General features: G+C 46.9%; 1 protein-coding gene across 3 annotated transcripts in view; it reads left to right on the top strand.

Moving 5' to 3' along the window:
• Positions 1-25,193, top strand: part of GRIK3 (glutamate ionotropic receptor kainate type subunit 3) — a 229,752-nt gene that overhangs the window by 179,783 nt on the left and 24,776 nt on the right. For all 3 annotated transcript variants that reach the window (XM_073317613.1, XM_073317615.1, XM_073317616.1), the window contains one exon: positions 14,927-15,150. In XM_073317613.1, the coding sequence (XP_073173714.1) occupies positions 14,927-15,150 (224 nt within the window). The remainder of the gene's footprint in view (positions 1-14,926; positions 15,151-25,193) is intronic.

The raw sequence follows: 25,193 nt of genomic DNA on the forward strand, positions 1-25,193 counted from the left end.
AATAAGTGCTACTCTGAGTAAGAGCTGTCAAATGTCTGCTACAGCTGCATCCTGTACAGTATCCCAGCTGTGTCTAGCATGTGTAACCAACAGGCAGTTGTGAATAATTAGGCTCTTCTCTAGCCTTGAATCCCAGAGGCATTACCTGCTTCTAATGATCTGCTTTCATGCTTTATGGAGTGACCCTTCTGTGGAACAGAGGGCAAGAGCAGGCGTGCAGGGGACAATTTAATTTATTTATAAATTCAGCTTATTTTCTAAAATCATCTGACTCGCAGAAAGGGGGGAAAAAACAACAACCCACGTCACCAACCAGAGCAGCTGCGTTCTTGCTTCCACTGCCATTTAAAAGAGTCCATTAAACACTAGTGCATTTCCAGCGACAGTGTTACTGAGTCCCAAAGCAGCCAGAAAGGCAAATTGTCTGAGACCTCAGCTCATGGCCAGAGGTCACTCAACTTCCTAATGAGACGCGTTGCTTCCAGGGCATGCTGCCATGCTTATGCCCAGCTTGGAGAGGGGAGGAAATCTTGCGTTTTTGTGAAGCTTTTATTCCCAGAATCGGGTCTCTGGGAGAAGCGGTGTTGGCAAAGGGGTCTAGCTTCTCGCAGTGCGGATAGCAAGGCAAGCAGCCCTGGTGTTTTGGCCTCGCAGCTATTTTGCATCCATGTCAAGTGATTCAGCCTCCTAGATGCCTCTGAAGTTCCTGGCACCAATATGAAAGCATTGCCTAAGCAAAATAACTTGTATAGCGGCTGCGATCCTCTTGTAGCGTATGTGAGGGGAATGTAGTTGCTGGGTGACTCACGTCGGCAAATTAGCTTCTCTGTGAATAGCTAATGGGCTCTTGCCGTGTTGTTAATCACAGGATTGGGAGTCAAGAGACCTGGGTTCTGTTCCTGGATCTGCCTCAGACTCCCTGGGTGACATTGTGCACATTGCTTGTGCTTCAGTTCCCCCCATCTGTAAAATGGAGATGGTAACAATTACCTGCTGCACACAGGTGCTACGAGGCGTAATGTTTGTCAAGGGTTTCAAGTGCCTCAGCTGGAAGGCACTGGAGAGGTGAAAAGTAGAGCAGGGGCATGTCAAGGTAGCTGCAGTAGGGAATGCGTCCCCACTGCTAACCAGGAAAGAAGCTAACGCTTGGATTCAAATCTGCCCTTCATAGTTGTGCTCCCCGTGAAGTCCACAGAGGACAAAATGTGAACCGTGTTGGTTATGATGGTTTCCTAGGTGGCTAGTGCTTTGGGAGGTGACAGTAGCCTCCATATGCTGGGCGGTCGACATTACAGAGCCTCATTTTGCTAGAGAAATTAAAATCCTGTTTCATTTCAGCTGGCAAGATGAGTTAACGTCTTAAATACAAAAAATTGAGAAAAGAAATGACAATGTCTTGGCTTTCTAACTGTGCCCAGCTCCTCGTGCTTTTATGCAATTATTTTCGTCTGTGCCTCCTAGCGCAAGATGTCTAGCTCCGTAGCCTTCTATTCGTTGCATGTCCTGCGTGATACCCTAATGGAACTGTCTGGTACCTCAGTCTTTGAAATGCAACACACACGACTGAGCAGGTGTTCTGAGGGTTTTTTTTATGTTACAAACACTGCTGGAGAAGGTCAGGCCGTGGGGCAGGAGACAGCGGAGGCTGGATAATGAAACGTAATTTGTATATGTAGCATATTTAGATACAGAGTTAAGTGTCACTTCAAAATACCCATAACTAAAAAATGCTTTGACTAATTGCCTTCAGCCTTTCCCAGAAAAAATGGAAGTCACTGAGCAGCAACTAGTCACCTCTAATTTTCAATCCTCAGAGAAAGACATTCCTGACAATGCAAAGAGCCTTATTTCTGCTCCTGCGTACCCCGTGCTCCTGGCGATCAATGTTAACGAGAGCTCTGTGCACAGTGGGTGGGGGTGAAGTGATTATGGCCTGGAATTCCGTGATGCTGTCAGTCCGGGTGAGGAGTCATTCTGAGAAATCCCACCAAGGCATAACAAGGTGCAAGGGCTGAAGCTGAAGATAGGCAAATTCAGACTGGAAACGTGGCAGAAGTTTTTCACAGGATGGGTAATTAACCATTGGAAAAACTTACCAAGGATTATGGTAGATTCGCCATCACTGGATGTTTTAAAATCAAGATTGGATGTTTTTCTAAAAGATCTGCTCTAATTCAGGGACAGTCTCCCCTGGGCTATGCAGGAGGTCAGACTAGATCGGTGGTTCTCAAACTTTTGTACTGGTGACTCTTTTCACATAGCAAGCCTCTGACTGTGACCCCCCCTTATAAATTAAAAAAACACTTTTTAATATATCTAACACCATTATATATGCTGGAGGCCAAGTGGGATTTGGGGTGGAGGCTGACAGCTCACGACCCCCAATGTAATAACCTCATGACCCCTTGAGGGATCCTGACCCCCAGTTTGAGAACCTCTGGACTAGATGATCACAATGGTCCCTTCTGGCTTTAGAAACTATGAATATGGAATAGACTGCCCAAAGCTACATTTCTATCTACGGGAATGTGGGAGGAGTCCTAGCCATCCCAGATTTTCCCCTATGCCTCACATTTCCCTGTGTTTTCCCTCTCTGTGTCTGAGACCCTGCATTAGCAAATCCCTACAAGCTAAAGGAAACTTTGCTGTGCTGTAGTGCAGGAAAGGGGAATTCACTGGAGCACAGCCGGACTGTGGAGTACAGGGAAGAACCAAGAGCCACTGAGACTTACGTGCACCCTAAACATGATCCTGTTACCCAGGTTTGAGAGAAACCTGCTTTGTTAACTGTTATAGAATCTTCCAGTATTCCTGGAGCATTAGGACCTCAACCTACGTGCTCCTACTCTGCACTTCTTTTACAAGAGTCATGGGTAAAGTATTACATTTCACTTTGTACAATACGGTTTTGAAGTGTGACTAAAATCTGATTGGACTTTTTAGACACACTGCTGGCAAGTGAAAATAGTAATTTTTAAAGTGCTGTGGAAGTTTCAGATTAAGGGGGTATATAAATATGCAAACATTAATTAGCATCCCTGCAGGGTACTTTTTAATGGAAACATTAAATGACTTGCCCAAAGTTACACAGCAGGTGTGTGGCAGAGCCAAGAAATGGACACAAGAATCCTGACTCCCAGTCTCTTACTCTGCACTAGTCACAATTTTCTCTCAGTTCATATTAGGCAATGCTAATTTCTTTTTTCCACCACTGACTTTATCATTATCTTGGAAAGTATGATAGTCTCAAGGCAAGAGGGCACTGCTTGACCAAGGCGCTGAGGCCCTACGGTAATACAAATAAATAATAATAATAGAAGATGAAATGGGAGACCTTGTTAACCTTGATTAACTAATACAGATAGGGTCAGTTAAACCTGGTACAATGCGTTTATTAATAGGATTGTAATCATTCATAAATTATTTCAGCCATCAGCTCATTAACCTGCTCCGCAATGTGCAGAAAGTAGTGCAATGCTTTGGAATATTGCAACTTTTGTTACCCCCACCAAAAAATAAAATAAAATGCAATAATCTGACATGCTAATTTGCCAGCTCACTGAAGTGTCTTTCATGCTGATTTCACTTCAGGGACCTCCTGGAACAGACCCCGTAAAACAGAAGACCACAATCATTAATGGCATAATCCCATTAGAGGGGCGATGGGAGAGTGCTGGAGCTGGGTAAGAGGCAGGAAACACGAAGATAAGTGGCCACTCTCCCCTAACGAGCTAGGCTTGACCCTCTAGGCTGAATAAAGAACGGAGCAAGTCTGGCACTACTTGGAGAGCACCTGCTCTTGGCTGAATTCACAGCATTAATTCTCCTGGTGAGATCTGGGTTTTGCTGTCTAGGGTGTGAACATGTCATGCTGCCTCACGCTGGCTCCCCTAATTCCCTCTGAAGGAGCAAGAGACACAAAGTCTGTGTGGCTGCACTGGCCCAGTTTGTGCCTGTGTGATTCTGATGCTGCAGGTACCCTTCTAATGGAAGACCAGCCGTAGCCCCCCCTCTCCTGGCACACAGACGCTCTGGGTTTCTGCACCATACAGGCCGTCACAAGGCATGATTGATGGAGATGGCCCCACAATGAAGGGAAAATATCCCATTGACTCATTTCGAAATCTCAGATCTGTTACGTGAGATTCGTTGAGCAACACTCTTCCTACTGAGCAGTCCCACGGCCTGACAGGCCTTAGATTAAGACTTGGGCCCAAGGGCAGAGGCCTTTGGAAGACTTATAGAATGGAAGCGAAGCAAAGCAAAGCTGCTGGTCTCTGGGATGTTTTAGCTGCAGCACCATTAGTTCTTTGAATCCTCCTTTCTAGCAGGCATGGATTGGCGGGTACTTGTCTTAGAGTGATTTATCAATAATACCCAAGCCCCATCTAAAGCCATTATTTATTTTATCCATGGGTCATTACGTTTTACAGAACTGTTTATGTAAAACATTAAACAGGGAAATTCTTTGAGTGCAACCAGATGGGGCCTGTCTTCAGCAGAGAAGCATCCGCAAATCATGCACAGAAGGAACAGCAGTTGATTGGCACCGGGGGGGGGGGGGGCGGGGAACCCTGAGGTTAGGAGTCCGTGCTCACTGAAAGCTAATCAGGTGAAGGCTTGTGAGAGACCTGGGCTTGGATTGGCCCAACTTCATCTCAGACATCCACCTCCTTCTCAGTGAAGCAGGCGCATCAAGAGAGAAGCATGAGTCAGGTAGGACCATAGGATCCTGTGGGGTGCTGAGCACACAAGGTAATGTTCACCCCGTGTAGAAGACATGGGACACCCGGGTCTTGTGCTGATGTCCTGGTGCAGCCCGTAAGTGGTGCACAGGGCTTCAGTGGGACATTAGTGGTGCCTAGGCCTGGGAAGGCTGACATGGGACTTAGTGTGCCTGGCCCCTCTGAATAGGTGAATTGCCCCCTTCCTGAGATGTGAAGCTGCAATCTTACGATGATTGTTTAGCATCTTGAATGACTGAGACCGATGGGAGATGCTGTTGCCTTAGAAATGTCTGAGGCAGAGAGACGGGATTCAGTGGATGTGGTTTTGGGGAAGAGCACATGGGAGAAGCCACGTCCCAGCTGAGCTTCCATGTGCGTTGTGAAAAGTATCCAAGGAGAAGAGAGATGTTAGTCATGTGGCTTAATGCACTAATGGATGGTGCCCAGATACCATGCTGCTGGGCACAGGCCAGGAACTAGAACAGACCCAGGTAATTCAGGGAAGGGAGGAGGGGAAAGACTGGAACTGAGGAAATGAGTTCATCTAGGGCTGCAGCCATAGAGCATGATGCTCAGAAGAAGAGGCTAGGACACTTGCTGCAGTAAATCGGTAATGAAGGAATGTGCACAAGCCCCGCTACCATCATATAATTATAGATATATCTGGGCTTTGTACACATTGTGTCATTTCCCCAGCCATCTGCAGTACAACGGTGCAAACTCCAGAGTATGACAGAACTCTGGCTGTTTACTTGATGGTCTCTTATTGTTTCTTTTGGAGTTATGGGAAATCCCTGATCCAGACAGGGCTGTCCATAGGTGGTAAAGGCTTAATCTGAAAACCTCTGTGAACTTGGCTAGGTTCTAGTCTGTCCTGAAGCACAAGTAGGAAAAGCAACAGCAGCATGAGCAACTCATGGCATGACCCTACCTTCCAGCTCCCAAAGGTGGGTCTGGAGCGAACAGCCTACTACTGTGAGGTGCAAATTGTACATCCTGTCCTGCTGGGTTTGCTGTGATCGGCATCGCTCCTAACAACAGAAAGGATGGTCTGTGTGAAAGGAGTCTGGTGGTGTTGAGGCCATTTCCAGGCTGACATGACTCCCACAATTGCTACTAACCACAGCCCGTGATTGGCAGCTTCAGCAGAGAAGCCAGGAATGGATTGGCCCCTGAAGACTGAACTTGGTCTCAGATTATGAGCAAAGCTCATTTTGGGAAGGTTTGGGGTGCACTGATGGTGCAGGGGTGGCCGCTTTCAGTACCATGGTTCTACAGATAAACAGAGAACCTTACGGCTGTCAAATCCACCTCCTTTTGCCAGCAATGCGCGTGCTCACTCTCTCTCTCTCTCCAGATGCCAATGACAACAAATGCAATTAAACCCACATTATGGATTAGTTATCCATAAAACTTCATTTAAAAATTCAAGCCGTCTGACAACTGCACCTTGAAATCTCTTGTTGCTAGGGTGTGGGGCATGGCATTCGTAGGACACAAAAGCCGTAGAAAAGTGGGTTGTTCTTGAAATTTTGTGCACACACATACAAAAAATAAAACTTCGCTTGTGCTGAAACTAAGTGCCAAATTTCCACTTGGTGTGAAATTTCATGTGGGAAATAGACCGGCATGAAAAATAATAGGGTTTCTAATGGAAATTCCTGCTGACCGGTAAGTGTAGTGGAGACATAATATCTGTCCGCAGGGACGATTTATGACAGTTGATTTAACTCTTTCACAATAAATGGACATTTATTGACAGTAAATTCTGGTGGAATTACATATTATGACCACGTGGCCACATTCTGATTAATGCTTTTGCGCGGGGTGCCAGGGGGCTGTTTATTTCAAGTGCCTGTTAGCTGGGAATTCATTCGGAAGCCATTGCCTCAGGAATGGAAAGAACCCCTTTGTGTGGTCCTGAGGTGTATTTCATATTTATTTCTATACTGCAGGGATTGAGCATTAAGGAGAAGGCATAAAATAGGAGGAAACGCTGTGCTTCCAGCTGGCTGACCATGCTTTTGCCTTTTGTGTGTGCTGGAGCATCGTTAATCAGGTGAATTCATCTTTTTAAATTCAGTGAACACAATGGAAAGGCAGCATGGCCCATGGATGGGGCTATGGACTGGAGACCTAGGTTCTATTCCTGCCGCTATCACCATGTTGCTGTGGGATTTTATGCAAGGCTCTTCCCCTCTCTGAGCCTCTGGTTCCCTTGACCATAAAACCTAGTTAGGTTGTAAACTCTCCAGGGGAGGGACAGTCTCTTTCTATAAGTGTGTACAGCACCTACCATCGGGTGGCCCTCATCTCAGGTGGGGCTCTTGGCTGTACTGCCCTAGAAACCATGCTAGTACACTGCAGAATAGGACATGTCCATTAAGGAAAGAGAAGCAGGGAGCCATTGCAGTAGCAAGAAGCCTGGTAGGATGTGATGATGCTCATTTCCCATGTACAGCACATAGCTGAGTTCCTCCCTGGCTGTGTTTGCTTCACCCCGGAGGTTAAATAAGTTCACTGGCGAAACACAACATCTAAATGAAGCTGTGAGAACAGCCATTAAGAGCCAGCGGGGTCAGAGACTCACATGATGTCAGGGAGTGGGAAGCATTCAGGGCGGCTCGGGTCACAACCTCACCGTTATTCAAACATTAATTCTCACGCTGAGGGATTAGACAAGCAGAATGAGCAGTCACTCACAGAGGGTTCTGCACTGGGCAGTCAGGGGAGTGCAGTGCTCAAAGGCCTGGGAAGGCATATGACGCCTTCCAGCTCCGGGTAGACTGCAGCCATGCGTACCATCTCTCAGTTCTTTGCTGGCCTCTGTGAAATGAGCTGGTTGTCTTAGTCCTGTCTATAATGGGCCTCCTGTGAGATCAGCCCATAAAGGGAGAGGCAGAACTCTCCACTTGCCCTGGGGCTGGTTCCCAAAGGTCAGAGCTGAATCTCACTGGCAGAGAGGAGCATAGGAGTGAGTAACTTACGCAACTACTGCCCAGGCTGCGACCTTGTCTGCTTTTGGTGCTCACTAAACAATAGAAGAAGATGTAGTCCCTGGCCCAGGGAATTTATGGTATGAATAAGACCCAGGCACTTAATGCACTGGCAACAGGTGCAGTCGTGGAGCAGGACACGTGTCTTCAGGGGCTCATCACCTCCATGGAAGAAGCAGGTTTTGGAGGAAGAGCAGGAAGGAGATGGTGACAAGCAGACAGGACAGCATGGAGGAAGCAGGAGGGAACAGACAGGAGAGGAAGGAAGTAACAGAGGGAGGCTTTGGGCAGCAAGGGAGTGTGAGAGGAAGCTAGGTTGGAAATGTAGGCAGGGCACAGATGGGGAAGGCACAAATCAAGCTTGCCATGGGAGGAGAGAAGAAGCCAGTGATGAGCCAGGCAAGAGAAGTGACCGGGTCAGAGCTGCAGGAGAGGATGAGCATTGTAGTGGCCATGTTTTATGTGTCCTTGGTAGGAAGAATCGAGAGCTGCTCTCTCCGGCATTGTCAGTCAAGCACCAAAAGAAAAATTAATTCATTAAATAAAATATGCATTATTTACCTGTCTCTCAGGCAATGCACACATAATTAGTTTATGCAAATACCTAGCTCCAGTTGGCGAAATAAGGATGGAGGTATTCTATTTTCCTGAATAAATATGTATCTTGGGGCCCATGTTTGCCAGACGGCTGTGAATGGCTGTGACATGCCTCAGCTTTGGACGAAGGAGCATTGTCTGTGCTAACCCTTGCGAGGGGACAGTGGCTGTTTGGGAGCTGCTCTGACCCCATTCCCTTGCACAGCTGAGAGATCTGCATGGGCGAGCGAACATCTCTGCTCAGACTTTGGTTCTCCATCCACTTACACTGGTATAAACCAGGATTAACTCCACTGAGCTCACTGAGGGGTAAAATCTGTGTAAGGGAGTGCAGACTCACACCCCTTTAAAGACTGGTGGGGAAGTTTCCTCATTTGGCATTCGGTCTGCTGGACAAAATTCTGCTTTTGGCTCCAATTCACCAAGGCACTTATGTATCTGCTTAACTTTAAGCAGCTGCGTAAGTCCCCAATGAGACATGAGCCTGTGTTGAAGTGGTTTTGCTGAGTCAAGGCCCCTGTGTAGCTGGCACTTGCAATAATGCTGCGGCTATAATAAAAAGACTTTTTGCTATTCAGCAATGTAAAATTCTGGGGTGAATGGAGGAAACATTTAGAGGCTGTAAGTAAGTGACTTCCTGGTTTGTAATGTCAGAATGCCACAATGAAAGCTTCACCCCTGCTAGTTTTTGCCTTAGACTCTTGTGGTCAGCAAATCCTTAATTAGATGCCACCTTCTGAAAAATCTGCATCCATGAGAAAGGGGATCTCAAAGTGCAGTTCTGTATTAGCATTACCAGCATTACCAACAAGCATTTCCGTGCTGGTTTTTGTCTGCTTCAGGCTGACATTGTTCGGGATACTTCAGCAAAAATGGCTCGGCCATCGCTCATAACAAGGTGAGGGGAAAATACATAGTTTTGACCATGTTAAAAAATTCTGACAACTGTTTTGTTGAGAAGCTCTAGCACCTCTGTGGTTTGGAGCAGGGACCTGATTATTTCTATGTTACTCTTTGAGGATCATAAGGGAGCCCCCATCTAGAGGGAAATAATTCCCTAAATCCCCAAATTTTAAAAGATTTCATTGGGAATTTTCATTGATTTTTTTTAAGGCCAGAAGGGTTTATTATTCTGAACTCCTGACAACACAGGCCACAGAATTCTTCCCCCACCCCCTTCTTCCCACCCCGTAATGCCTGCTTTTAGCCCATAAAGTCTGGCTCAGATAGACAGCCGAACTGATTTAAAGATTTCAAGTGCTGGCAAATCCACAGCATCCTTAGGTAAGTTGCTCCAATGATTAATATGGTTTCATAATTTCTAAAAGCAAATGCTGGGCAAAAAATAAAGGATAAATAATAAATACGATGGATATCTTATGTGTGTGTTAAGCACTTAGTGCACATGACATTGAACAAGACTGAAGTCAAGTCAGAGACACAGCCCTTGCCCTGAGGAGCGTGCGTGTAACATACATACAAACCAAGCCACCTATTGATTTGTGATTGCATCTATAAGACTTTTTATTGGATGCTGTCCAGGGTGGTCTGTTAGAGCTGAAGCACGTGTTCAGTGAGGTAGGGTAGAAAATGTTCCCTCCCCCAGTACAGCTGGGTTTCCTACTGGTGGGTTTTACAGCAGTGTATGTGCTCAGTTTCCACATGACATAGATGCCTCAAGGATTGTGGTGTCTGGTGCACCCTGGAAATGCTATCAATTCGTCATCTAGAGCAGCTGAATGTTTTGCAGTTTCCACCTGTGGGGCTTAAACTTGCTAGGTGAATTTCTTGTTGCCAGGCACCTGTTCGTTGCTGGAATGTCTTTTAAAAGTGGCCAGCAAAGCTGCACACGAGAGTGCATTTAAGGGGCTGTCCTACTCAGTCTGAGAGGGGAAAGAAGTGAAAATCCAGGGCAATGCCAGACTGAATCAAGAAATTGTGTTAAGGATAAGGAAGAATGTGACCATGTGTGCCTAAGTGACCTGGGCTATAAGTGTAGCTGGGGTTGTAGCAGGTTTTGCACATGACTGAAAAATCAGTTGTAAAAGCTTTGGATTTTTGTGAGCTGCCAGAAGCTGTGGAAATGTTGGCGAAACAATATTTTATACTAAGATACAAACACTGCTTTCCACTTGTTACCAACGACCATAAAGCGTGTCCAGGAAAGTAAACTGACTTTCAGAGAATGGAGATAGTTCCACTAACGCTTTGAGGAGGCGCTGGCCGTGCCTTGTTGCAACCTCAGTGTGCCTGAGTTTCCACATTGGTGTGACAGATGTTAGTGACGTGGCTTGATGCACTAGTGGAAGATGCTCGGATATTAGGGTGATGAGTGTGGTCTAGGAACCTAGATAGACGAGACTAGGAAAAGGATGAGTGTGGTATCTTGGGCACATGATGCGTTTGCTTCTGTTGAGTGATCTGGGTTGTTGACATGGCAACAGATTTCCTTAAACTGCCAGGACCAGAGTTCAAGTTCTGCTTAAGTAGCAGGTGGAATTTGCTGGTTTCATCCTCGGTCTTGATGGATGGATAAAGATTTCAAACTTCATCCTCTTTTTGAGGCTCAGAAAAAAGGAATCCAAAGGAAACAGAACTTGTGACAGACAAACCTCAACAGGTTCAAAGTTTTGGTGAATTTTGAGATGCTGAGCTAAACATTTCTTTGGCTTCATGCTGGCCTGTTTGCCATGGGGCCTCCTGACCTTTGAGCTAAGCTAGACCAGGGATCGGCAACCTTTGGAACATGGCCCATCAGGGAAATCCACTGGTGGGCTGGGACAGTTTGTTTACCTGCAGCATGCACAGGTTCGGCCGATCGCAGCTCCCACTGGCCGCTGTTCACCATTCCAGGCCAATGGGGGCTGTGGGAAGGGCAGCCAGCACATCCCTTGGTCCGTGCCACTTCCCGCAGCCCCCATTGGCCTGGAGCAGCGAACCACAGCCAGTGGGAGCTGCAATTGGCCGAACCTGCTGGAGGTAAACAAACCGTCCTGGCCCGCCAGTGGATTTCCCTGAGGGGCCGTGTGCCAAAGGTTGCCGATCCCTGAGTTAGATTATTATTCAGTGCAATTTGTGCTCCCGAACCCCTTAGGTACTTCTGAAAATCTCTCTTCCCATTGTTTATTACCATTATTTGTATGACAGTAGTGCCTAGAGGCCTTCTGGAGCCCCATTATATTAAGTGCTGTACAAACATATAGAGAGGGACCCTGCCCACAAAGCTTGCAGCCTAAGACAAGCTGGAGATATTGCAAGAATGGTCTTTTATGTGGCATCTTGATATTTCTGCTTCAAGTCAAAAACCAGGAAAGAGTGAGGTGGACAGCACCAAAAATAAATCAAAAGGGGACTGCTCTGAGCCCTGGACAAAGCTTCCTTTTCAGTTTGGTTTGAGCTTCAGGGCTGGTTTGTATTTGATTTGAACTGATTTGCCATTCCCTAGCTGCCATTCAGCCAGCTGGCGTAACTGTATTCATTTATATTTGTTTTAAATGTGCCTGCTTGAACTCTAAACGCACATACAAGGAACAACACATGCTACCCCAAACAGACCCATAGAGAAGGTTAGGGCTTTGCCAAACCAGCCTGTCCAATCATTGAAACTATAAGTACCCACATGACTTAGTAGAGTGAAATTCCCTCTGTGCAGAAAGCCAGCAAAAGAGAGATGATCCCAAGTACATACTAGGCCATGTGATCTGAGTTTCACTGGGGGTGTTTGCAGTAAGACATGAGATGTGAGGAACAAAGGCATAGTACAAAATGTCCCATCCTTTATTCACACTCACCACTGAGACACTCCCACCAGTGTCCTAGAGATCTGTTACTTCTTTGACTCTCTGGGGTTTCCACAGAGAACCTATCAAGTTTCATCATGAAGTCGACTGTGGGGAAAGAAAATGAACACTCTACCTCATGCTGCTAGAATATTACTTCCTGCTACTTAATTTCTGGGTTGGCCTCCCTCTGTGACATTCTGTACTTGAAGCAACATTGAAATGAAGGCCAAAAAATATGCCTTCTATGTAGGATGGCATTTGCAGCACGCTGAAATCTCTGATTGGTAAGTGTTGCTGCAGGAGGCAAGGTCACAGCCACCGATTAGGACATTTTAAAATACACTGTCTCTGGATCTATAATTAAGTCGATTAAAAATGCAAACTCATTCCTGGGCAGATAACAGCTGGGTCAAAACCCCTCAGAACAGAACATCTCCTGCTGGTAAGCACAGTATTTATATACCTAGGATCAACAGAAGAGCTATGCGGTAAAATTACAGACTATAATTATTAAACAAGGTGGACCAAATTCTGCCTGCCGATACGCTGGCATACATCTGAAGCCACTTCCTTGAAGGTAATGAATTTATCCCAGTGTCACCTCATCCAGACCCTGGCCCAATGCATTAAGTAGGTTCTGCACCATCCAACTGCATTTCTTTTTATCCATGGAAGGTATTTATAATTACAACACCTGCCCACCTCACCTTCTGCCTGCCCCCTGGGATCTGCATGGTTAACATATGGTCCAAGCCCTGGGATCTGGATGCCTGATGCAAACCCCATTGTTGATAGAAGGAATCTCATTGACTTCAGCGGACTTTGACCCAGGCCCTGAGCGCAGATCAGGGTACAGATACCTTCTGGGGAAGCATCTCAGCCCCAGCTAGACTCCCTAGGAGGCCTGAAAACTCATGGGTCACCAGCATAAGTGGTGCTGCCCCATCCCTGCCCCCATGTCCGCCCCCACACACTTTGCAGGCTCAGAGAAGTTATAACAAGCCATCCTGTGAGCATCATAGCCCTGCTTACACCCAGCGAGGAGGAAGACAGTAGCTGTTTAGTAAGAGCTGCAACCAGGATCACTGGGGCTTCTAAGCAGCAGTACCCCACCCCCGTGCCATATTAATGGGAGCCTAGACCTTCCCTAAAGACGGTGGTTCTCAACATCATCAGGGGAAAACAAAGGGACTGAAGAAAGAAGCAGGAACCAGGGAGGGAGCGCAGGGATAAATTGAATAATTAAAAGGAAGGAGTTCCCCGTGGCCTTGTTGAGATTAATAGAAGCATAATAAGTTGAAGTGGCATCACAAATATCTCTCTCTGAATGAGCTGCTTGCCACGCCAAGTGCTGGGCATTGCAAGACCCAGATGCCCTGAGGGCATCAGAAGGATCCTCTGGCTATGGCAATTATTATTGATGATTACTGTGTGGCCTCCCTGGGCACTGGTGTGAGAACCAGAACAGATGTAGGTAACGGATGGACGGACACACACCCAGAGGGCAGGCCAGGCTCCCCGGGTGAAAAGGTGCATGGGGGGAAGATTTCGCCACTTGCTCCAGCAGCTGCGTACTCCTGACAGATCCCTCACGCAAAGGAAGAGGAAAATCCTGGAGTTGATCTGCCCTGAGGGGCCAAGATTAAAATTTGGCTTGTGGTTTGGGCCCAGTTCAGCATGGCAACTGCAGTGGGATTGGAAGGTGCTCAGCACCGTACAGGATCATGCCCCTGGGAGAAGGAGCCTGCCCGGGGTTGGTTTGTTGTTCAGCTAGTAAGCTTTAGGTTCTAGTCTCCAGGCAACATGTGCTACGAACCCAAGTGACCCTAACAGAGGGGCTGTGTGGTCTGGTGGGGAGGGCCCTGGGCTGGGGGTGGGGAGACCTGGGCTCTATTCCTGCCTCTGCCACTGACCTTCTGTGACAACCTGGGCAAGTCACTGCGGCTCTCGGTGCCTCAGTTTCCCCTCCCATCTGTGGCTGTTTATATTGCATACTCTTGGGGGCAAGGACTCTCTCTCTCACGCTGGTTTCAGTCAGGTCCTCTAGGTGCTACTGTAATACAAATGAGTAGTAATAAACTAAGGGCCAGTGTGTACATGAACTGAGGGAAAGAGCATCTCCCCTTATGTCTATGGTGCTTTTTTCCATCTCCCTCCCCCGCCCCCTCCGTCTCTCCCCCCCCTTGTCACCAGCCAAACCTGGTCCTGCCCTGAGCCTTGAGCCCTTCGGCTGACTGTGCTTTGAGTGCTGGTATTTTGTCTGAATCCCCCCCACCTCCTGGCTGTGTAACTGAGCAGGGTGGGCGTGAGACCCTGTGGACCGGCCCTGGTGGGTTTCACGGCGAACGGAATCAGAGCGTGAAGAACAAATCTCTCAATGTTTCGCGTCCGCTCAGTTCTGGTACTTCCCTGATTCTGCAACCCTTGGGCCCCATCCACAGTTGGTATAAACTGATTTCTGTGGCGCTAGCCCAAACGCCTCCAGGCGAGACCCAAACTGCTTCCAAAGATCCTGGTATCGTCTTTCTTCTTCAGGTTGGGGGGGGGGGGGGGAAGAGGAGGAGGGGCTGGTGTGTTTCTGCTTTGAGTGAGGCCAGGCCTGCCCCAAGTTGGAATAAACAACAGAGTGAATTTACCAAACACTTGCTGCTGCTCCCTGCATTCGGTCGGCGTCTCCCCTGCCCTGGGCACCATGACTTCAGGCTCCCAGGAGGGCGGCCGGTCTGAGGAGGCAGTGTGCTTAGATGGGGCTGGAAATGCCTTGGTTTCTAATGGCTTCTCTCTCTCTCTCTCTCTCTCTCTCCACCTCTGCGTTGCCGCACAGAAAGCTGATCTGGCCGTTGCTCCTCTCACGATCACCCACGTCCGGGAAAAAGCGATAGACTTCTCCAAGCCTTTCATGACACTGGGGGTCAGCATTCTGTACCGGAAGCCCAACGGGACCAATCCCAGTGTGTTTTCCTTCCTCAACCCCTTGTCTGCTGACATTTGGATGTACATTCTCCTCGCCTACTTGGGGGTCAGCTGTGTGCTGTTTGTCATAGCCAGGTAAGGGGCGCTCCGATGCCACGGCTCCAGACTGCCATTGCACATCACGCGTGCTGCCCTTTGCCGAGTTCAGAATCATTTTGCTGCTTGGTGTACCACCCCCGAGAGCCTGCAAATTAAACCCGTTCTTCTCTTAATTCAATGACATTTCCTCCATTGCACAGAGACAGGCTGGTTTGTTATTGTCGGGTTGCTCATGATTGTCAGACTGCATGCACTGTTTATTTCCTCTTCCTTGCTGTGGGATAACTGGAGCACCAGGCTGAGCATCCTTCATTATTGCAGGGCTGCTCACGATTCAGACAGTGTACATGGTTTGTTATTGTACGGTTGGGTTACTTCACAGGGCCTGATTCTGATCTCACTTATATTGGTTCCACACCATTGCAGCTCCAGTTGAATCAATGGATTTACTCCTGATTTACTCTGTGAGTGAAATGATAATCAGGTCTGCTGTTTGGGGGATGGGGTTTATTTATTTACTGTAAGATCACTCACTGAGATAAGCAGGCTTTGTTACTGTAGGGTTGATAATTGCTTCTCTATACGCTGGTTTGTTAGTGTAGGGTCAGTCATCCATAGACACGATGGTTTGTTACTATAATACAGTAAGATGCCCTGTCAGCGTTGGGGGATTTCTCAGTAGTGGTATCATGCTGTGCAGATCGCTTTGCTATTGTAGGGTCCCTAGCAGTGGCTGCTGCTTTTCTCAATGGAAATAGCCCCGGAACACAGGAACTGGCCGACTGGATCAGCCCATTTAACCCAGTGTCCTGTCTCGAGAGTTGGCCAGTGCCAGCTGCTTGGAGGTGCCGGAAACTTTGTAGTTAAAATGCTGGGTTAGCTGCCCATAGCAGAAGTTCCTTCTACCCCCTTTACTCCCTCTCCGCTATGACATAGAGAGTGGTTTATAGCCTTTCAGAGATTTTTTTTTTTTTTACCCTACTAAAAGCAGCTGTGGGTGTTCTCACGTGCAAGCCTCTTTTGAATCACATTAATCTCTTGGCCCCAATGACGTGCTGTGGCAATGAGTTCCCCAGGCCAATTATGTGTTTTGGGTTTGTTTGTTTGTTTTTTAAGTGTCAGCGGGGTAGCCGTGTTAGTCTGTATGCACAAAAACAATGAGGAGCCCGGTGGCGCTTTAAAGACTAACAGATTTATTTGGGTAAATATGCATGAAGATGCAAGAAGAAGTGGGTTTTTTACCCACGAAAGCTTCTGCCCAAATAAATCTGTTAGCCTTTAAGGTGCCACCGGACTCTTCGTTTTTGTTTTTTAAGTATTTGCTTTTGTCACTGTAAAGCCTGTTGCCTTTCCATTCACTGACTGTGCCCTAGTTGTGATGAAGGGTAGTGGGAGCACCTGATTTATCTTCTCTGTGCTGCCTTTTTCATATCACCTCTAACCAGTCCCACTCTCTCGGGACACAGATCGCCCCATAGCTTCAATCGCTTTCACCTTCTCTCGCTGAACCCTCTGCAAGTAATCCCCCAAACCGTCTGTATAGCAAAACACTGGGAAGCCTGTTGCTATGGACCTGGCAATGTGTCTGTTTACAAAATTAACATGCCGCTAATCTTCATGTTTAAAACACATTCCTATCTTTAAAAGCAGCAGCATTTGCATACATTTGCATGCATTATTAATTTCATACAGTCTTTGTTTGATGAGATACACAGTCTGGGGCCACTTCAGAATATGCACAGGCAAAGTGTCTGCGTCCCTCCCATTGGACAATGGGCCATAAATAAGCTTGTGGGCCTTCCATGCAACAGGAAGGTCTCTCTTGGAGGCACTAGTCCCCATTGGCCCTCCCTCGCCTTTTGATTAGTATCCTTAATTGAGCCATTTTCTAATGGCTTTGCTTCCATTTTGCATGCCACTCATCCATATTTATGGGACACAGAGACAGCCTTGTTTTGGTTGTCTGAAGGGGTCCTCAGGGGTGCTAAATGCAGCACATAAATGAGCTATTATGGCCATGCTTTGCTGTTTATCATTTCAAAGCTCATAAATTGGGAGCTTGGAGAGCAGCCTGCTCCATTGTGGCTGGTGCCATGTGGCTGGAGTTTGCTGTGGAGTTTTTTCCAGTACCTAGAAGCGCTCTCAATATTATCCTGATGGGCTACATTTCCTTTGCATGCCACTGACCATCTGTGTCCCAGAGACCAGCCTGAGACGGGCTCTGCCTATGGGCACAAACAGCAGTTCAGTGCCCAGTTCCCATTGTGAGTTAGGTACCTCACTGCCATTTGTGCCTTGAGAAATCTCCAGCCCCCAGGACTGCACCAGCTCTCTGGGCAGGCCTCAGTGCCCAATAGCTTCCTAGGACGGGTGGAATGGTGTTTTCCTTAAAGTGTCCTTCAAAAAGAGCAGCCTGCCTCTAATCCACTGACATTTCAATCAAACATTCAAAGCAGAGATTAATTATCAAACGACAGTATCCAGAATCCATTAACCCCGATGTTCCAGCATGGCTGCAGTTTGCAGCCCTCCTGGGTTCTCTGCAGCATTTAGAAATGATTACCTGGGTTTAGCATGTAATACCCTAATTACACGTAGAGCAGTTGTCAAAGTAAACTCTGCTTAGCAGGCAGAATATTTGTTCTCTCCAGAACATCTGAGCTGGCGAAGCAGCTGATTCTTCTTACCCTTGTGTCAATCAGGCGTAACTCCACTGACATCAAAAGACGTAACTAGGCCCAGGGTGTTTGGAGCGTAAGTAAAAGGTTTATTTTCTGACAATGAGACCTGTTCTTCTTACCAGTCTTCACAATGAATCTCTAGCAAGTGACAGGACCTAGAGTGTGTCTAACCCTTTACAGCTTCCCGGCACTCTGCAGACACTAACTATAGCTCTGTAGGAAAGGGACTGTCTGTTTGTACAGCATCTAGCACATTGGGGTGCTGGTCCCTGACTGACACTCCTAGAGCTACTGCAATACAAATAACAAAGAGTAATAATTATCCATAAACATTATCCCCATTTTGCAGATGAGGCAACAGGCAGAGCTGGTTTAAAAAATGAAATTCAGATTTTTTTTTTCTTTTTTGGTGGGGATGGAGAGTCACGTTTTTTTCATGAAAATTTAATGCCATTTTCCAACCATTTTCCAGACCTGTCCAAGGTTGCACAACAAATAAGTAGCAGGGGTGGGATCAGGATTCAGTAGTTCCTGGCTTCTACTCCCATGCTAACTCCACATGTTGAGCCACAGTTGACTTCCGTGGAAACCTTGCCCGTGAGGTCACAAATGATAATTGCCGTATGTTTATATAACGCCATCCACCCTCAATAATACTGAAGAAATTTACAATGCAGACATGGACCCAGCCAAAAAATTTGGGTCCAGATCCCAAGGTGATGTTATGAGCGAACACCTGTTAGAAAATTCATAAATAGCTGGTGAATTTCATCCCATAGGTAGCTGCAAATCATGGAGGGTGGGGATCCCTGTATATCATTTGTACAACAGGGATTCTTGTACATAGCACATAGCAACACAACACACCAGTCATTCACTTCCGGGAATATCTTCCATTCAATACTCTATCTAATTGAAACTGCAGGGGAGCTACGGAGGCAGAGCCAGAGAAGAGAACACCAGCTGCTGAATTACCAATACTGTTTTTATAGCTTCATAGTTTAAGACCAGAAGCGACCATTAGATCATCTAGCCTGACCTCCTGTATATCACAGGATATTAATTTTCACCTATATACCCCTAACACTGAGCCCAAAGACTTTAATTAGACCAAAGCATTTCAGTCCTTAGCTTTGGGGAACTGGTAGCCTCACCACACGAGGTGGCACGGCTGAAGAGCTACGGAAGAACGTGTTAGAGATCTGCAGAATTTTGCTGTGGCAACTCTATCCCGGCCTCCTGATCAGCTCCTTAGCACTTCTGCAGTGCCAGAGAGAGAAGCTCCCAGGCGCTTAGCAGGGAATGAGATGTTCATCTGGAAAGATGAACACAGGCTAATTATGATGAGCGAAGTAGTCGCTGTGATGAGTAACACATTCACAGAGAGATTATCTCTGCTCTCTGTCTCTGCTAACAATGCGGAACATTGCTAGATGGACTCTATTGACATAAGGACTGTGTTTGATTTCTTGTGTGGTTTGGAATTAGAATTCTAATACATTTTTAGATTTACGAGTTTACATTTCTTTCTTCACAGGGGGGACCAAAAAATCCCTAAAGCTCATCCTGATTTTCCTTTCCAGGCATTTGAAAAGGCAATTGATTAAACCTGAAACAGAAAAATCTTTTCAATGGACAGTGATGAAAGGCACAAAGGAAACTGGAAATGAACTGCCAGCTCCACCCACAGGTGGAATGGAATTAGGGAGTTGACCTTTATAAAGAGGAAATTCAGAATGATCCTTGCAGTGGGCCAAGTGGTGTATTGTAAAATGGATGGGGTTGCCTACCCAAATGCACACTGAAGAACCTCTGTGTTATCCACAGGGGCGTATGCATTCAGCAACTGTCTTCTCCAAAGGCTGATAGGAGTCCCATGCAGAATAAAGCTTTGAGATCTCCATTGTCCAGTGACATGCACTGGTTCCGGCGTGCCACTACAGGGGGAATTGTTCACCCTCCGGATGGGGGATTTGGGCTGCAGCGTCTGCTACACAAACGCACTTGTGCCTCCACTCCAAAGCGGGGAGTTCTCTCACAGCTTCTCTCTGGTTTTCCGACACGTATAGATAGGAAAGGCTCAGAATGCTCTGATCTGTTGGGGCTGGTGTCTGGAGCACGGGAGGGGGACTCCAAAGATCTGTGTTCTCTGGGGCTCTGCTTTGGGAGCTGGGGCAGGCCACGTGCGCCTCTCGGGCCTGCCTTCCCAGTATGGCACTGTCGGCTAGAGGACCCTATGAATCCGAGAGCAAGAGGTGTCAAATGGTAACAGCATGTGTGTGACGCAGTCCAAGCTCCTGCAATGGAGGCGGCTAGCGGCGTTAACTCTTGTTTTCTCTGCCTCTTTGACAAATGGGAGAAAAGAACAGCTTTGACGACTGCCTTTGGTTCCCTGGGCAACCCCCCATTGCAGAGTAACCTCTTCTGGAGGTCTTGGCTCGAACGACCTGCGGCATCTCCTGCAGAATGAGCAGATGGGAGAGCAGAATCCCCTGTAGTGCTACCCAGCCCTACGCCAAGTTCAGCTACCACCTGGCATTTCTTAGCTGCCTTGGATAAACGGGTGCTCTGGAGTGCTGGTGGGACTGAGTGCCCTGGTTTGTTATTGTAGGGTTGCTGCAGAGTGCTAATAGGGCTGTGTACATTGGGCTGGGTGATTGGAAAGCTGCTGGTCTAGGTGGGTGTGGTTTATCCATTAGTGGGGAAATGGCTGGGGTGCCTTTTTGTCTCAGGAACCCATAAAAATAGCTTTGCTTTTGGAAAGAGCTAAAACAGCCCCCAGGAGCAATCCAGGGGCTGGTTCCTGGCTGGAATGGGTTGCCATGAGAACTGAACCCACACATGAAAGAGCCCCAGCCGCTGTTAATATTATTCCTATCGCCCCATCTTCTCCTACTGAGTTATTGTTATAACAAAGTGTATCACTGAATGGCAAGGATCAGGATCCTAATTACCAGAATTAATTAGCACAGGGCCATCAGTGCTGCTTCATTTCCAGTAACGTCTCTGTTCGGCGTTGACTGATATCACTGATCTGGTTGCTGAGATTACAGGAGCGACACACATTCACAATTCAAGCTGCAGTTTGCTCCTTCTTAAACTCTACCTGATGATTCCAAAGGGAACACTCTGGATGCTCAGATGCACTTCACGGTGCACTGCAAATCCAGGGTCAAAATGATGAGGGAACTCCTTCCATTTAGCTCGGCCTGCCAACTCTTGAAGTCTCCAATGAAATGGCTGTCCACTGTCAGAGTGTCCATATCTCCTCAGACTGAGGGTCTCAGCCCCAGAAAAGTTTGAAGCCTGGCTCCATTGTGAAGTGGCAGGTTTGGTCCCACTTTGCATGGCCCAAATCCAGGTGTTGAAATGAGTTAACATTAATTTCTTCCATGTCATTTATCATTTGCTGTTCCCTAGCTTTCCATACAGCTTCCTTCGGTTTAGTTTGCACTGATAAAATGTACAGATTTGTAGCAAAGCCAATGCCTGAGTCACATCATGATGCCTGCAATGTAATATAGCATTTTTCCTATCCGGTTACTCACAGGGTACAATAATTTATAGCCACCTTTGCACATACAGTTTCCTTTTTTCCTCCTCTTTCTAACTAATAGGTTCTGCTTCTGCCATTTTCTTCTGCCCTAGTGCCCTTTTAAGGAATTTCTAGCATCCAGTGTGATTAAAGTTGTACAGGAATGATCCTTTAATGAACGCAGATGGAGAGCGAGAGATATCACGGGGAAAATGGTGGGTTTATTTATGGTCTCCAGACATAATGGAAACAATGCCTGCTCTTGACCCTCGCAAAGCCTCTGGAAGTTCTATTCTCAGAAGAAAAACAAAGTCAAATAGTCAAGCTGTAATTCAAAGACATGCGCCTCCCAGACTAGGCACCAGGGGCCTCTGTCGAAGCTATCATCATAGGTCAGTGACACTTAAAACCGACTCGGGGACTATTTAGAGGCAGGGAAAGGATGTATTTGATCCATCATCACTTTTAATCAGTCTTTCCTGCTTCTTGATGGGGCCACTGCCTCTAACCACCCTGATCCCCAAAGAGCCATAAACGCTGAGATACAGAACAGCTTCATGGTGGTAATTTGTCTGGTGACACTTATACAATGATCCAAGCCAGCAGTGCAGCCGGCTGTTCCCTTCTAATCATCACCTGTTGCTCTCAGTGATGTGATCCCCAAATTACTACTGATCAGGGGATCATGCATGGAGGTTTTTAAATATTTTAATCCTAACAAGGGCCATGCCACCCACGAGAGATTTCTCTAGAGATGCAATTTAGCCTCAAAGTATTTTGTGATAGATCCTTGCTTTCTACTTGAGCCTTCTTTGAAATGCTTCCCCGCTCTTCCTGCAAAGAAAAACCAAAAAAGGAAGTGAGCTGTAGCTCACGAAAGCTTATGCTCAAATAAATTGGTTAGTCTCTAAGGTGCCACAAGTACTCCTTTTCTTCTTGTGAATACAAACTAACATGGCTGCTACTCTGAAACCTGTCAAAAAATAATTGTATTTTCTCATGAACCATTTCACTTGAAACCTGGTCCTCACATAGGGGGGAGGAAAGCCTGCCCCCATGAATCCTTAGCGCCCCCCATTTATTATGGCTCCAACAAGAGGGAAGGAATGAACCCCTCCATGCCTTCATTATGCCTCTGTTGCTTTAATGGTCCCATGAGCCTTTTCAGGCACTGAAGTCACTCCCCTGCTTTGCAGTCTTCTGAATATTTCTCTGTAATTTGAGCAGCACTACCAGGTTCTCACTCAGAGACCTTCAGCGTGTTATCTTGTTGGGCTCATTTGATCTTCCCAATTCCCCTTCCATTTTATATTCTTTCAGTTGGCAGCCGGAGAAAGTTTTTATCTAATTCTTCAACTCTGGCTTCAGTCAATGGGTCTGGCTTGCTCACTATATTTTATGTACTCTCAATGTAAAGCCCTGGCACACTTCAGCCCAGGCCATTAAAGAAATGGGCAGTATTTAAAGCCGACTTTAATTTCAGTACAATTTTGTCTTCCTTTCTAATTTTTTTTTAAAGCAGAGGGATGGGAAAGGGATAGACCAATCAATACCTAGACAGACTAGTAATACTGTAGTGCTCAAACCAAAGCAGGGTGCTGGGTGCTGTGCAAACACTGGTAAGAGATAGCCCCTGCCCCAACGAGCTCACAGTCTAAACAGACCAGGCAAACAATGAGAGGAAGGATGGAATATTATCCCCATCTGACAGATAAGAAACTGAGGCACAGAGAGAGGAAGTAACTTGCCCAAGGTTACACAGTCAGTCTGTGGCGGAGCCAGGAACTGAACACAGACTTCCAGAGTCAAGATCCTCCGGTCCTCTCAAGTGGGACCTGGCAGTGACTGAGAGTTCAGTAACAGTGTGTGAAGTAATTTGGGGTCCATGTCACTAGAGTCTTCCACTTGTCCCTTTATGGGCAGTCTTAGCAGAGATGTCTACGATTCAATGGGTCATGGAGACGTATGTGTCCCCTCCAGGGTGGTTCTGGCAGGTTGGGATTGAGACACCCTAGTAGGGCAGAGCCGGGGAAGCCTCCAGTGCTGCTGCCAGTCGTGCACCTGAGTGAAAATGCGGGGCAGGATGTGATCCGGGAGAGGAACTCACATACTGCACTGACAAGCACATGGAGAACAGAGATGGACAACGCTCTTCATCACAGCATTTCTGACCAGACAAATGTTCCAGTAATCATAATCATTCCGTTTTCATCGATCTTTGGAGGGTTTTTGTTGGCGGGGGAAATCATTCATTTTCAGTTGCCAGATTTCACTTAATACCCAAAAATGCTGAAGAAATGTTCTGATGAAAACTATAAATGTCATTAACGGGGAAAAAATAATTCCCCAACATGGAGGAATGGACAGATTTATCTATCAGTTTTCTCGCACAGCACAAATATACTCAAAATTAATTTGCAAGATTTTGTGAAGTACAAAGTCCTGTGATGCCCCATTTAGTCTATAGCCCGGCAAATTCAGGATTGCTCCCTACCGGGTATTTTCTAGTGCTTTGTTCAGTCTAGTTTTTAATTTTCCAATTTTAATATTTAATGTTCTACATGTGCAAAGGTGAAGGTGTGCCACTTTCTGCAAAAGCACTGTTATAAGGTTCCTTTCAGTGCCTAAAGTCTGAATTCTCCTCTCCCCAACCCCCCCAAAGACATCTGTCCCTCTCCGATTGAGGAAACCCCATGAAACTAAATGGGACATCTCCCCAAAGAGCACCACATCTGGTGGAGACCTACAAGTTATTTTAAAACACCTCTCCTAACACAAACGGGGGGCTGCAGGATTTGAGGCAGGACTACAGGGATTTCTAAAGGAAGCTGAGCTGATAATAATTAATATGTCTGGTTCAAAAGCAATTATGCCAATTATGTCTTTAATTTAATCACTGCAAAATTTGGGACTCTTAGCAAATGTGAATAAACAGCTCTAAAAATATTAGCATCTCTCCTGACGAGAGCCCCCTCAGGATCCTGGTTGAGTGAGCGCCGTTAAAAGATGTATTTACCCATCCATCTCAGGCAGGGCTTTCAGCTGTGCCGAGAGGCGACTACAACAGGCTGTTGATTTTGTCTGTAAACTGCTGGGCTGGGCATGAGAACAGACCTGTGCAATTAACAGACTCCTCCATTCACCAGCTGCGCTGGGTCTGCACATTGCTGAAGCCACGCTGCAAGCCGCGGTACTTGTTGGGTCTGGAGGCAATGCTTCTGTTAAGTAGCCCACTAGAGCCTCCCCGGCTCAGCAGGTATTTGCTGTGTTAAGCTCATCTCAGCTGCAAGTAAGTCTTGGCAGAGCTACCCCCATGACAGGGAAGAGGGGTTATGCTTGCCCAGGTTGCTAGGTGCTGAAATGGAGCATCTTGCATATTCCTTCCTTATACTCTTACCTGAAGTACCTGTCCCACAGTTCCTAGCACATCTGTCTGACACAGAGCATTCTGGGAGGTTTTGCAAGGCCACTGGTGCATTGTGGGTCACTGAGTCAGCAGCTAGTTCAACAGTTGCATCTACCACCCTCTGGCACGAAAGGAGTTCTGAATTAGTCAGTATTTAACCCTGGTGAAGCGTATTCTTCTCCAAATGGCAGTTAGCAAACTTGCAAAGCAGCGTGAGAACGTCTGTGCTTGGGTGCCAGGGGTGCTTGAGGGGGAACAGTAGCGGTTAGCCTGGCATATTTCAGTAGCGTAGGCAAGCCTTGACAGCAAAGTTATTCTAGGGGGGAAAGGGATAACTCCAGTGGGGGAGATGCAGGAGCTCCCTACTTCTGCTGGGAGGCTGTACAGGGTTCCACCGAATGTGCTGTTGTGCCCACTGCAAGAGACTTGTGTTTCTGCAAAATACTCCTCTTCCAAC

Source organism: Lepidochelys kempii, chromosome 19 (genome assembly GCF_965140265.1).
Source record: "Lepidochelys kempii isolate rLepKem1 chromosome 19, rLepKem1.hap2, whole genome shotgun sequence".
Lineage (NCBI taxonomy): Eukaryota > Metazoa > Chordata > Testudines > Cheloniidae > Lepidochelys > Lepidochelys kempii.